Raw genomic sequence first — 13,903 nt, 5'->3', positions numbered from 1 at the left:
CTAGCAGAATGTGGATCTGATGCTCTTTTTCCTACACCCTGTTGCTTTTCTTAGCAATGGGATCCAGCACTACCTGTTCTCTACCTCTCTCCTTGTCCCTGTGTCCAAGGAAGAGGCCTATTGGTAATTTCACTTACTTTGATATTTTGCCTAGGCGTGGCCGGCCCTCAGTTTTTCTTCTCTTTTCTCACTGCAGTGACTATGATCAAACCCAACGTGCCTGTCCTGACCCCCTCTCTCCCACTTCCCCCACCACAGTAACTTACTAGAACGTTTGTAGTTTACATATTGGATGAATCAGCGCATCACACAGCATTTGAACTCCGAAATCCTTAAGGTCATTTCCACTTAAGTCTAGCAACGTTAGGTTCTCATTTCTATTGAGGACAGAGGCGAGGGCTCCACAGCATGCATCTGTGAGATGACATTCTGCTAGCCTATGGGGGATTGGGGATTCAAGAAAGAAATCGGTTTTACCAAGTTCCACAGTGACCCTCCATTTCATATACAGCCTGGAACAAGAGCCCAGGGTACAAAGAGTCTCTGTGCACTTACCACAAGGTCTGTAGCTTGCAGGAGGGGTGTTTCAGCCCTTCACACAGCACCTGCATGCCCTCGTCCCCTAAGGCATTGTCACTGAGGTCAAGAACTCGTAGGTGTTCATTGGTGTACAGTGCATTGCACAAATCCTGACAACACTCTCCAGTCAGGTGACAGGTCCACAGTCTGCCAGGAAGTAAGGTAGATAAGGTTGGCATCATTTCATCTGCATTGGGTCACTTTAGGTATTGGGATTACCCATTAGAAAAACACATTAGAAAATCAGAGTGTCGGGCTTCCCTGGTGGTGCAGTGGTTAAGAATCCGCCAGCCAATGCAGGGGACACGGGTTCGAGCCCTGGTCCAGGAGGATCCCACATGCCGCGGAGCAACTAGGCCCGTGCGCCGCACCTACGGAGCCTGCGCTCTAGAGCCCGCGTGCCACTACCACTGAGCCCACGTGCCACAACTGCTGAAGCCCGCACGCCTAGAGTCCGTGCTCCGCAACAAGAGAAGCCACCGCAATGAGAAGCCCGTGCACCACATCAAAGAGCAGCCCCCGCTCGCCACAACTGGAGAAAGCCCGCGCAGCAACGAAGTCCCAAAGCAGCCAAAAATAAATAAATAAATAAGTAAATAAATTTATTTTAAAAAGAAAAGAAAAGAAAATCAGAGTGTCGTGTAAAAAAAAATCCCTTGGGCCAGGGCCAAACAGAGATTATGGAGAGGGGAAGATTTATTCCCCCTAAATTATCTGGGTCTTCATTTATTGTTTCCTCAGAGATTATATCACCAGGCCAGAAAAAAATCATTTAATTTTGGGAGTTGCTGAAACATCAAGGAACTCTGCCTGCGGCTTTTGTCCACGATACTTACGCCAGATCCTTTAACTGACAGTCAGGCTGTTTTAATCCTTCACACAGCAATTTCAGTCCCAAATCTTCAATTTTGTTATTAATTAGAAGCAGCCTTGTCAGGCTCCGGGTAGAGCTCAGGACTTGGGCGAGGGACTCACAACAAGCTGCAGAGAGGGAACATTCGGAAAGCCTGGAGGGATGGGGACACCAAGGTGGCTGTTAACCATGGCAGCAGGGAGTCCCACTGAACCTCAAATGCCAGTGCCCACGAGCAGGACGAGGACAAGCAGACACTTACACAAGATTCTCGATTATACCATCCGCATGCCGCAGACCTTCACAGAGACGCTGTACTCCTGTGTCCCCCAGGGCATTGGCAAACACAAACAGCTCTTTTAAAGTCTGACTCACTTGCAAGAAAGAAGAGAGCTCCACACAGCTAGCATCTGTTAGGTAACATGTGCTCAAGCTACCCAGAGACAAAGAAGAAAAATCAGCCACTGCTGTCCTTTAGCTTCCTGGGAATGTTCTCCCAGCCTCCCCATTTAGCTAAGTCCTAGCCGTCCTTCAAGTTCCAGCTCCTGGCCCACCACTTACACAGAGCCTCCTCCTGAGGTCTCCACCCACAGTGACCTCCTCCCTTTCCCTGGGCTCATCTGGCATTTCTAAATGATTCTACAGTGTTCGGCACTTGATTACACGTTGAACTGTGCTGCTCTCTAACTGTTTCATATCTGTGTGTCCTTAAGGGCAGCCCTGTCACTTGTAGTCCTTCTGATAACTCCATTCACGTCTAGCCCAGTGTTGGGTACATAGTAGTATTCTTTACAGAGTTAACATTTAATTAGCATCACTCCTGTAAACACACAGGATGGCAGTATACTGGAAAGAGCATGGGGTATGGAGATAGATTTTGGAGTCACATCCTGACTATACCACTTTTTAATGGTGTGACCTTGGACAAGTCACTTTTCCGCCCAGTCCTCAAAGTTTCCTCATCTGTACAATGGGGTAAGAAAACCCACCCTATGTAGTTATTTCAAGGGGTGAATTATGTGAAATAACTTCTGGCAAGCACCAAGCATAGATCCTGGCACACAGCAGGCATTTAACAAGTTCAGTAGTTGTAAGATGATGCCAGATGATAGTTCTAAAAAACTTACTCTAGTTTCTCTACTTTACAGTTGGAATGTCTGAGACCCTCACAAAGATACTTCACCCCTGTGTCCCCCAGGGGATTTTCACTCAGGTCCAGCTCAGTGAGGTTTGGATTGCAAATGAGAACAGAGGCAAGGTATCTGCAAATAGTCTCTGAGCTTCCAGGGAGAAAGCTAGCACACAACCTGGAGAGAAAGAAAGATGAACAGACACAGAATTGGCCACTTTATCATCCTACTCCCTACCCACAAAACATCATGAGCAAAGAAAATACAAGCTCACCCATACGAGACCCCCCAACCCTGAATATGTCACAACCCCCTTTTACCCATGAAGAGGGACTTGTACGTTGCTCCCACAACACTGTGTCCCCCAATGAGAACTCAAAACATGTTGACTGCCCCCAAAAAGAAAAGAATTGGGAGAAAATATCAACACAACTTAATCTCATTTTAATTCCCTGCATGGATTTTAGCACTCTATCTCATATCTTCTTTCGAATCACAGGGGAAAATGCTATAATCATCCTTAATAAAGTTTACAGTCAAAAGATCTTTCCTTTCCTTTTCTTTTATCTGTAAGTTCATTACTAATTAATTTGCCGTCCTTAGAGAGACCCAGCTCATCACCATCATCCATATAACATTTCTTCTCTGGCACAAAGAGTGGTTTTTTACTGACCTTCCCGTCTTCTCAATCTTTGTTTCTCCATATTAGGTAGTCCAATTCCTTGAACTATTTCCCATCAACTTTCTCTTCCATCACTTTCAAGAATTTCTATGATATACATTACAACCTCTGAGTCTTCAATTTTCTCTTGAGTTACCAGGCTCCAAACTCAGTCTTGAAGAGGGCTCATAAGGACACCACGTATCTATATTTCCCCAACTTGGAAATTTTAAATAGAGGTATTTTGCCAAAAAAATGAGTTTCAAAGTGGATTTAGAAAGCTTTAATGCTAAAGAGCTTTTACTTTAGAAAACCCCACATATATATTGTGATTGTTAATTTTATGTGTCAAGTAGTTGGCTAGGTCATGGTACCAAGATATTTGGTCAAACATTATTCTAGATGTTTCTGCGAAGGTACTTTTTAGATGAAATTAACATTTAAATCAGTACACTTTGAGTAAAGTAAACTACCCTCCATTATGTGGGTGAGCCTCATCCAATCAGTTGAAAGTTTAACAGAGAAAGACCGACCTCCCAGGAAGAAGATGGAATTCTGCCAGCGGACTACCTTTTGACTTGAACTGCAACACTGGCTCTTCCTTGTGTCTCCAGTCTGCTGGCCTACCCTGCAGATACCGAACTTGACAGCTGCCATAATCCGCGTGAGCCAATTCCTTAAAATAAATCTCTCTATATATTTATACACATCCTTTTGGTTCTGCTTCTCTGGAGAAACCTGACTAATACACATATGGTAAATTTTTTATTATGGTCACTACATGGACTTTGAAGTCAGACACATCTGGGTTTCTACTTGTGCCTTTGCCATGTTATTTAGCCTTTTGAACTTGGGTTTCTGTTTCCTCATCTGCTAAAATGGGGATAGTAATCTGAATCTCTCAGAGCTGTTGTGCGCATTAAAGGAAATCATGTATACAAAGCACTCAGCAGAATGCTTAGCACAAAGTAATTGCTCAGTAAGTGTGGGTTTTCGTTATTGCCACTTTTATTCTTCCTCTCCATGACTCCTTGAAATGTGTTTTGATCTTAGAACATCCATCTTGAGCTGCATATTTTTAAATTTTTTCTTGCAGTATGGAAACTAATAGTGACAACTTACTTGAGCTTCTGTACTTTGCAATTTGGATCTTTTAAGCCTTCACAGAGCAATTTCAAAGCTGAAGCTTCCAGTTTTGTTTCACTAAATTCCAGCTCAGTGAGCCACTGATTGGTGCTGAGAACAGCTGCTAGCGCACCACAAGAAGCAGGAGAGATAAGGCATCGGTACAACCTTCAGAGAACAGAAGAATGACCTCATTACCTTATTCATGCTCTCCCCCAAAACAAAAGAAATTGACAAAAAAACTACATGAACACAGACAACAAATTCTCCTGCTCTCAGTTACCTCAATGTCTGTAAGATACAGTTTGGCTGTTTTAATCCTTCACACAGAAGCTTCATTCCGGAATCTTCCAGGGTATTTTTCACAAATTCCAAATCTGTCAGATATTGGTTGGTTTCAAATACTAAGGCGAGGTCTCTGCCATAAGAAGCTGTGAGGTGGCAGAAAATCAGTCTGTGTGGAGAAGAAGGCATTTCAGAGAAGAAAATAGAACTCTCTTTAAAGGTACCTGTTTGTCCCTTACCGATGTAATGAATTATTTAAATTCATTCAATAATTAATCTATCAGATGCTTACCACTGTGCTAGATGCTGAGAACACAGAAATAATTAAGATCCAGACCCTGCCCTCAAGGAATGCCCAGTTAATGGGGAAAAAATTAGAAAATCATGGATTATAATACAGTGTGAAAAGTAGTGCAAGTGGTATGCACAAGGTATCATGGGGACACAGAAAGGTGGCACAATTCAGCCTAGCTTGAGGTGGGGTTTGGAGGAGCAAGAAATATTTGTAAGAAGAACCACTACTTGAGTGTTGTTCTGAAAGGGTAATAAAAATTGAACCGGACTTAGATGGAGGAGAATGGGAGCGGGGAGAGCAGGAGGCGCTGAGGGACAATCCACTCGTGGAGCAGCCTGAGTGAAAGCCAGGAGGCAAGAGATGGGATGCTTCATTTGAGAAACTGCCAATTATTTGCTATGGCCTACTTTAAAACACTGGAAGATATATATCAAACTGCTAACAATGGTTATCTTCCAGGTTGAAGGGAAGGGTTGGATTACAGGGAGACATTTACTTTCTAGATATTTAGAAATTGTTTACAGTGATCAGAAGTTATCAGGAAAAAAAAATCTTAAAAATCTGAAAAACATAATACATGTTTATTATAAATAATTTTTACAGTAGAGAAAAATATAAAGAATAAAGTTTTTTTGAGAAAGTTCTGTATTCCTACCACCCAAAGATAACCACTGTTAAAATTTTGGTATATAATTTTCCAGATTTTTAATGCATGCATACATATAGCATTATATGTTCTCTGTAACAAATGAAATCACAGAAAGATTTATTTTAAAAGACGAAAACCTTTTCCCAACTTCCCCTCCAACTCCACCTCCCAGAGGTCCCCAGCGTTGAGAGTCTGATGTGTATGCTCCCACTCCTTTCTCCAAGATCATAGAAACATATGCAAACGCACGCACAGGATTTGTACATTTTACAAAAATGGGACCATAGAAAACATTACTACTTTACATGCTCTTTGTCATTCAGTCCTCATCTTAGGCCCATAGGTAAAAACTGAAATTTAATTATAGCACAAGGTCATGCAGTAAGTGGCAAAGTAGTACTCAACCTGAGGGCTGTCTGGTTTATCCTCTACGCCTGGAAAAACCATTAGAAGTTTAAAGAGACATGGTCAGATCCCTCTGATGCCAGGGTAGGGCAGGAAACAAACCTGGGGTCAGAGGGCTGCAGTGGTCCAGGGAATAAATTGCCCAGGGGGAGGGGGGAAAGGCTGGAGGTAGAGAAATTCAAGACACGTTTTTGGGGGGGATATGGCCAGGATTTATTACCACTTAGGGTGATGGGGATGAGGCTGTACTCTGGCTCCACCTTCTTCCTCCACAAGGTAGCGGAGGCCACTGAGGGATGGGGGTTGTTTCCTGTTCTAGAATATTCCACCTCTAGGAAGGGAGGGACCACCGAGTGGGACAAACCATTATGGTGGTGGTGGGGGGGTGTTTGAGACTTTTTGTACTTGATTACAAGCGCTTCGCGTTCTTGGTTCTGAATCTTTTCTGACCACTCCTGTTTCTTCCCGCCTGCAAAGACTTTCAACAGCGTAGGGGGTTCCCTTATGTCGGGGGCGGGGGACGGGAATCTTCCTCACGCACCCCACCCACCCCCGCTGTTTCTGGAAGTTGGAACAGTCCAACGGTAAAAGCGGGGAGTGGTAACGCGAGGCTTTCTTTCCTCGGAGCCCTCGGGGAGAAAGAGAGAGCGGTTACCCTCTCTTTAAGCGTGGTAGGCCCGTGTTTTCGGCCTGCACCCGCGCTGGCCAGAAGGTGAGGCTTGGCAGGAGGTGTCCTGGGGCAGCGCAAGCCAGTCGGGGGGAGAGCTCTTTACGAGGGGGGGAGGGGGGAGGGGGGAAGCAAGCGGAGATGAGGAGACGGAGGGGGAGGGGACAACTGGTTGATTCATCCCCGCAGGGCCAGCCAAGCCCCAAAGGCCCTCAGCCATCATGGCCTTGAAACCCGAGGACCCCAGTAATGGGTTCCAGCATGACATGGTGGTGGCCTTCATCAACGAGAGGATGAGCAGGCACGAGAAAGGCTCTGCGTTCTATCTCAAGAATATACACTTGTCCTGGTCGGAGGTGGAGGACAAGCTCCGGGCCACACTGGAGGATCGTCAGGTGCCCAGCGAGGCCAAAGAGGCCTGTGTCTGGGGCAGCCTGGCCCTGGGCGTGCGCTTTGCCCACAGGCAGAGCCAGTTTTACACGCACAAGGTGCAGTGGCTGCAAGACTTCACCGAGCTGCACAGGTCGGCCGCGGAGGCCTTGGTCTCAGACCTGAAGTTGCTCAAGGCACAGCAGGAGGTGGAGCGCAAGAAGGCGGCCTTCGTGCTGCAGCTAGCTCATGCCCGGCTGGGGAAGGTGCAGAGAGAGCGGGACCTCCTGAAGTGGAAGCTGGCGCAGGCAGTAAGATTACTCTGACTTGGTCCCTGGCCCGTCCCGGGACCCGCCCCCAGTCCCGTTCGCCGCTCCCCCGCCCCCCCCCACGCTCCCCCCCGCCCCCAGTCCCGTTCGCTGCTCCGCCACCCCCGCCCCCACCCCCCACCCCCCCGCCCCCAGAACAGGTGTCAGATCTGCTCACTTCTCTCCAGGAGCTGGTTGCAAAGGGACCAGGCCTGGCCACTGCCAGTGGGACCGGGGCAGAAGGAGCAGGTGAGGAGGAAGAGGAGGCAGGGGCCACTGCTCCTACTGCAGCCGCTTCTGGAGCCACAGAAGGAGGAGGAAGACAGAAGGGTGTGGAAGGGTCAGAAGCTGCCGAGGGAGCAGAGGAGCTGCGCGGAGACCTTATGCAGCTTCCCGGAGTTGGGAACCAGAAAATTTACACCTCTGGTGGGCAGAGGGAGGGAGATCTCAGGTCCGTGGGCCCACCCATGCTTTATTTATCTGGGATAGCAAAGTCCGGGTCCACAGCCTCACAGGAACCCCTTCCTGTCCAGCTCCCTGCCTCATTCCCATCCTCACACTCACGCCCCTTATTCCCCTTCCCAGACGCACCCACACCATCCCCACCCACGTCCTCCCGACCAGCAGCGCTGTTCACAGCAGGAGCTCCATCTCAGAGGTCTCCCCGCTGGGGGCCCTCTGATTCTAGCCTGCGGTCTGATGTGGGGGGCCAGGGAATGGGCCCTCAAGAACCACAGAGAGACGGGAGGGACTCTGATTCCCACCAGCAGGGGACACCTTCAGTACTTCGAAGGTCAATGGGCTGCCCTTGGTGTAAAGTGAATTTTTCAAGGCAGAAAACTTGCTTCCACTGTGGGAGGGGAATCTGGCTATAAAACCTTTGAATTCAGAAATGTGAAACAGAATAGAAATGTACCCTGATGGGAAATCCGTTTTCAGTGGGAGAGGGAGGGGGGGGGAGGGCTTGGGAAGAGTGGAAGGAAAGGGTGGGTGGGTGGGTGAATGGGGCAAGGGAGCTGTGAGAGAGGAGGGGAAATGGGGTGGAAGGTAGGGTATGGGGTGGTGGCTGGGGAAGTTGTAGATTGTGGGCTTAGGGGGAGAGAGACCTAGAGAGACAGACGTGTTTTGATGACCCTCTTTGTGTTCCAGAGCACTAGTACTCGACACCCCAGAACTACTGCCGCTTCTGTGTGTGTCTCTCCCCAACTCTAGCATCTGGTGGACCTGGGCAGACAGTATATAACACCCCCGTCTCTGCTTCCCCCCCCCACCCCTGAAACTAGACTGTAGATGACTGGAGCAGGAGTGGACATTTGACCCATCCTGAGCCAAACAGATCCTCACACTAGAGAATCTGAACAGAGAGGCAGATTCATAGCCAGGATGGTGTCGGGCAATGAAGCAGTGGGTCACTGGGAGTCGGGGGCAAGGTCGGAGTCATGGACACCGAGGCCACAGCTGAGGCCTGGCCTTGGATGTGGGGGAACAGAACCGCGTGCTTTACAAAGGCCCAGTGCCCTTTAGAGAATCACAGTCTGAGGCCCCAGGGAGCAGAGAGACAGAGAAGCAGAGAGGAGTTGATCCCGTGACCCCAGACGTGCAGAGTGGCAGCCCGACCACTTTTCACTTCCTGCAGTTGTGCTGAGTGAAAATCCACTTTACACAGATCCTTTTTTCTTTAAGCTAACTTGAGAGGGTCCTTGGTCTGGGCAACCAGATTATTGCCAAGCCAGAAATTTACACCAGAAGAGCAGTTGCAAACCACAAACCATCAAAGAAAATGTCGGAACTAGCAGGGGCGGTGCATCAGGGAGTGATGGGTAGTGAGTGGGGATTCCTGCATCCCAAGTCTCCAGCAATGAACTGGCCAGGAAGCTCATTCGTGTTCTGAGCGAGTTATATCATGAGAAACAAAACAGGCCTGGGGTTAACCCCGGGCTTACAACAGGGCCACCCCTAGAGGAATCCTTCAGGGCTGCATACAGAGGACGCCAGCACCAGCTGCAGACGAGGACTGCTATGGTCATTCAGCCCCCACTGGGGAAGCAGGAGTCGGGGTATGGGGTGGGGAGGGGTACGGGGCAGTGGGATGGAGGGCTTTTATGTCTTTATATACTTTGGTGTTGTGTAAAGTAAAATAAATGCTCACAAAAATACAAAAAATAAAAGTAAGTGAATTTACTGGCTCGGGTGAGTTTGGAAAGGCTACCTCTTCCTCTGGGGCAGAAGGGAAGGAAAGCAGACACCGATCTGTGTGGCGAGGAGGTGGGAAACCAAGCAGGCTCCTGTCTGTGTGTGTACGATGTGGACAGACAAGCAGACAAGGCACCTGAGAGTGAGCGAGGATGTAAGGTCCAGGTGGGGGGTGGGGGCTTCAGAGCAGTGGCACTTGGGGGAATAATTGCGGAGGAGGATGGGGGTGGGGAACGGAGGGAGAGAAAAGGAAACCAAGGGGAAAGACAATGGGAGTCTGGAAGGAAAAGGCAGGGGAGTGGGGTAGGGCCAGGACGGGCATCAGACACAGACTCTTGGGTTTTACAGCCTGACACCCACTTGCTACAGCAAAAACAGCACATACAAAAGGAGAAGAGGCAGGAGGGGTTGGCAGGGATCGCTGCCTGACTCCCTTACCCCTTCTAAGCTTGTAGCGTTATCTTTTCATCAGCTGGGAGTGTAATTTCTAGCAACCCAGTCTTTACCTGCAAATACCTAAGAGTTTAAAGCAAAGTTCAACTTACTTCAGGTCTTTGACTTTACAGTATGGGTTACGCAGTGCTTGGCAGAGCAAGTGTAGTGGAGAGACTGGCAAATTATGCAGCTGGAAGGGCCTAAAAGAGATGAGAAAGCAAAAATAAAATGATTAAAAACAAAATTTTAAGTAAAAGGCTTATTTTGGCTTCTGTTGCCATCTTAGTACTAATTTACAAAAACCTTAGGAGGTATTACCCCATTTTGCAGATACGGAAATTAAGGCACAAAAAGGTAATTTGCCCAAGGTCACATAGGAACAGAATGAAGGTCAGTACTCAGGTCTGTCTGACTCCAAAGCCAAAGCCATGGTATTGTATGCCAGGCACCGAGGTAAACACTTTACACACAGAATTTATCTTATCTGGTCCTTAATCCAATGACAGGTATTGTAATCACCATTTTGCAGATGCTCAGAGAGGTCAAGTGACTTGCCCAAGCTATCTGTACACTGTAACTGATTCTTGGTTGTCAGTACTAATAGAAGAATTAACGACAATAATTGAGAACTAGGAAAGTTCAATACAGTTGATCTTTGAACAATATGGGGGTTAGGGGTACCAACACCCCCACAGTTGAAAATCCACGTAAAACTTCACAGTGAGCCCTCTCTATCCCTCCATATCGGAGGTTCTGCATCCGAGGATTCAACCAACCTCAATCCTATAGTACTGTAGTACACATTTATTGAAAAAAATCCCCATGTAAGTGGACCTGCGCGGTTCAAATCTTTGTTGTTCAAGGATCAACTGCAGTAAACTCCCACTTAGTCAACACGCTTGGGAAAAGTGGGTGTTTTTGTGGGTTTTTTTTTGGGGGGGGGTTAAACTTTGAAAAGAATTTAAGCCTTCTGATGAAAGCAATGGGGTTGAAGGATGGGGACTCCATCTAAGGCTGATTTTCTGGAAACCCAAAATGAACTAGAAGCCCCTTTGTGTTTCCATCAGTGCTTAAAATCTCTCAATGTATATTGTCCATTATTTTACTTTATAATATACAGTTGGATTGAAGCTGTCATGAATTCATGAAGACACTGTAGCCAAAGTGCTTCGTAATTCCAAGTCCATGTAACTTCTCATACCCCTTCCCCTCTGGTCCCAAAGTCTTGCTGCACCTCACTTCCCCTCCTCACTTTCCACAAACACACCTATGCCACGCTCAATTCCACCTCTATGCTACTGCCCACTGAGGAACTAACAATTACCAGAGAAAAGACTCGGGTTAACTCACTTCCCAAGTTGAGCTTTCTGCCCACTCCTGTCTCCTTCTCAAGGTCCCCTACCCCTCCCCTGGCCCCACAACTAAATGAGAGGCACTGTCCATATTAACCTGAGTACTGAGAACAGACTTATGACCAGTGGCATTTTCCAGACAATGCAGGTATAAGTCTTCTTGGCTGCTTTAGTAAGTCAGTAGAGCTGTATTTTGTAGTATACAGAGTACATACTGTGTAAGTGGTTTACCTAAGCCTCTTTGAACTCCAGCTCTCAACTCTCCATGTAGGTGTGAGTCTAGCAGAAAGAACCCAGGCTTTATAGCAATATACACAGGAGTGCAGCTCTGTCCCTTACCAACCTGGAGCTCTTTGATTTATATGCTCATAACTTTTTATAATTATAAAGCACCTTCACAGAGAGACAGTGAAGACTAATAGACACACACACTCACATACACACACTTACAGTGGCTAGCACAGTGCCTGGCACATAGTTAAGTTCTCACAAATGTCAGCTTTCCCTCAGTGTCTACCTTGGCCAGTGTTCAATATGTGATAGATACTCAATAAATCCTTATTGTGTTGATTGACATACAATATGGAAAGCAGAGATAATTCAATTTATTTATTGACAATGCTAGAAATGATTATGTGCCTGAATACTTGAAATAAACAAGAAGGCCTATCATTTCTGTAGGCCAAAACACTGGTGAAAAGACATTAGTATACTCACTGATTAAGTGTCAAGGTTGGTGGCATGAATGCTGAAGCTCGATCTTCCTCCTCAAATCCAAGTAGGTGCTGACACTTCAGAGACACTGACAGGTGACTATGACTGCTTTTTACACAGAATGACATAGCCAGAATGTCCATTTTTGTATAGGTAGGTTGAAGCAGTATAATTGACCCTAAATCATCAATTATCCTTTTTGCATATTCTTCTTCCTGAATCTCATACAAACAGTGAAACAAGTCCATTGGCTCAATCTGTAACCTAGAAGATTTATCCTTTATTTCTTTCTCAGTCCACTTCAATAACTCCTCTCGAAGTCCTGGAGAGACTTTTCTCCCAAAGGTAGTTTCCACAGACTTTCCCTTTCCTTTATGTAAGAGGCCAAATAAGAACTGTATTGTTAATGATGAAAACCCTTTTCCATATTGTTGGAATATTTCTTGCCACGTTTTGCCCACTTGATCAAAAAACATCCAGCTGCTGTCATTCTTCAGGGCATAGAACACAGCAGTCAGGAACTCTTGGAAACTGAAGTGAAGGAAAGTATAGACACTGACACCTCCTTCAACTTTTTTCAAAAAGTGATTGAGAAAAGTGCAGTTGGTATCATACACTCCTATCCCATGTCTTCTGAGGTCACTGATTTCAAACAGGACCTGCTGGTTCTGCAGTCCCTCTGCAGCCAAAGAGCAAAGGCCCCACAGGCAACTCTGTCCCTTCCACACCGAGATGCCTGTAAGGGTTTTGAGGCACTTGGAAAAGTAGAACAGATACACATCAGTCATGGTTTGAAGTGATCTCATAAGAGTCCTGTCACCATCTCCCTGTGACTGCAGGACACTGCAGATCATCCAGGAGATGATGGGAAGAGAAGACATAATGTCAAGGCCTTCATTTTCTCGCAGACCATAAAAAACTCTCATTGCAGCATTAGCACCTGAAAACTGACTCAAGAAATATGCTCTCTTTTCAGCATCTGTAAACCACAGGATCTCTGCCTGGGTAGCTTGTTTTAACAGAGAGTGAAGCTTCTTCATGGCTGTAGCCCGGGCAGTTATCAGGAGGGAGGATTCAGGAAACAGTTTTTTCCTCACGAAACTACATAAGAGGGTCTCTACTGGCTTCCTCTCCAGGGGATTGGCACTAAGATCCTCTTCCTGGTCACCTACAGGGTACTGAAGCTCAGGAAATCCATCAAGAATGAACAGAAGCTTCTCTGGATATACAAGAATAACGTCCAGGATTGGTCCGTCTATATCTTGAAAAGTGTTAGTGATCAGGTCAGCAGCACTAAGGTTAGCAAAACGGCTTATTTCTCTGCAGTTTACATAGATGAGATAGTCAAATCTGCCTGGAGTAACCATTCCTGCTGCCCAGTCAAACATGAACTTACGCACCACAGCTGTTTTCCCAATCCCAGCACATCCCTGAAGCACCACAGTTTGGGATAAGCTGGAGCCCTCTTCATCAGGATCAAATATATGTTCCATCTCAATAAAATTATTTTGTTGAGGAATTCCGCATGGTGGCTTTTCTGATATACAGTGTTCTTTTACAACAAGCAGTCGTGACTCTATATGCTTGCCATGGTGATAACATTTGTCAACTCCTTTTTTTAGGTATTTTTCTTTTAGATGTTTTCTAAATACTTTCCTGTAATCTAATGGGGTGACACCAAGAGTCAGTAATCACAGAATCCTAGACAACAATACAAACAACAACTATAACTAATACTACCATCACCACCATCTCTACTCAGATGTTTCAAAGGCTCCTCAAACTTCACGCATCTGAGCTCTTGATTTCTATTCCACTGCCCGCCCCCCCAAAAAAACCCTCCTCAGGGCTCAGAAAAATGTTAGGATTCATTACTTCTTTTT

General features: G+C 46.5%; 2 protein-coding genes across 11 annotated transcripts in view; one reads left to right on the top strand and one right to left on the bottom strand.

The window, feature by feature from the left end:
* The window catches only part of LOC309653161 (NACHT, LRR and PYD domains-containing protein 12-like), a 46,123-nt gene that overhangs the window by 5,944 nt on the left and 26,276 nt on the right, over positions 1-13,903 (bottom strand). For 9 of the 10 annotated variants that reach the window (XM_082447534.1, XM_082447539.1, XM_082447536.1 and 6 more), the window contains 9 exons: positions 12,024-13,683; positions 10,065-10,154; positions 4,632-4,802; positions 4,346-4,516; positions 2,560-2,739; positions 1,695-1,865; positions 1,416-1,586; positions 556-726; positions 267-437 (listed from right to left, as the gene is read on the bottom strand). In XM_082447534.1, the coding sequence (XP_082303660.1) occupies positions 267-437; positions 556-726; positions 1,416-1,586; positions 1,695-1,865; positions 2,560-2,739; positions 4,346-4,516; positions 4,632-4,802; positions 10,065-10,154; positions 12,024-13,683 (2,956 nt within the window). The remainder of the gene's footprint in view (positions 1-266; positions 438-555; positions 727-1,415; positions 1,587-1,694; positions 1,866-2,559; positions 2,740-4,345; positions 4,517-4,631; positions 4,803-10,064; positions 10,155-12,023; positions 13,684-13,903) is intronic. The other variant, XM_082447532.1, reaches the window with a different exon arrangement.
* On the top strand, positions 6,790-8,201 carry TEX13B (testis expressed 13B; the record flags this gene model as incomplete). Its single annotated transcript, XM_082447689.1, has 2 exons — positions 6,790-7,329; positions 7,515-8,201. Exons 1-2 carry the CDS (start codon positions 6,871-6,873, stop codon positions 8,199-8,201), a joined length of 1,146 nt encoding a protein of 381 aa, XP_082303815.1. The 5' UTR covers positions 6,790-6,870.

This window comes from Balaenoptera physalus, assembly GCF_965194825.1.
Source record: "Balaenoptera physalus genome assembly, chromosome: X".
NCBI lineage: Eukaryota > Metazoa > Chordata > Mammalia > Artiodactyla > Balaenopteridae > Balaenoptera > Balaenoptera physalus.
The sequence above is the reverse complement of the archived record's forward strand: the minus strand, read 5'-3'. Positions and strand labels throughout refer to the sequence as shown.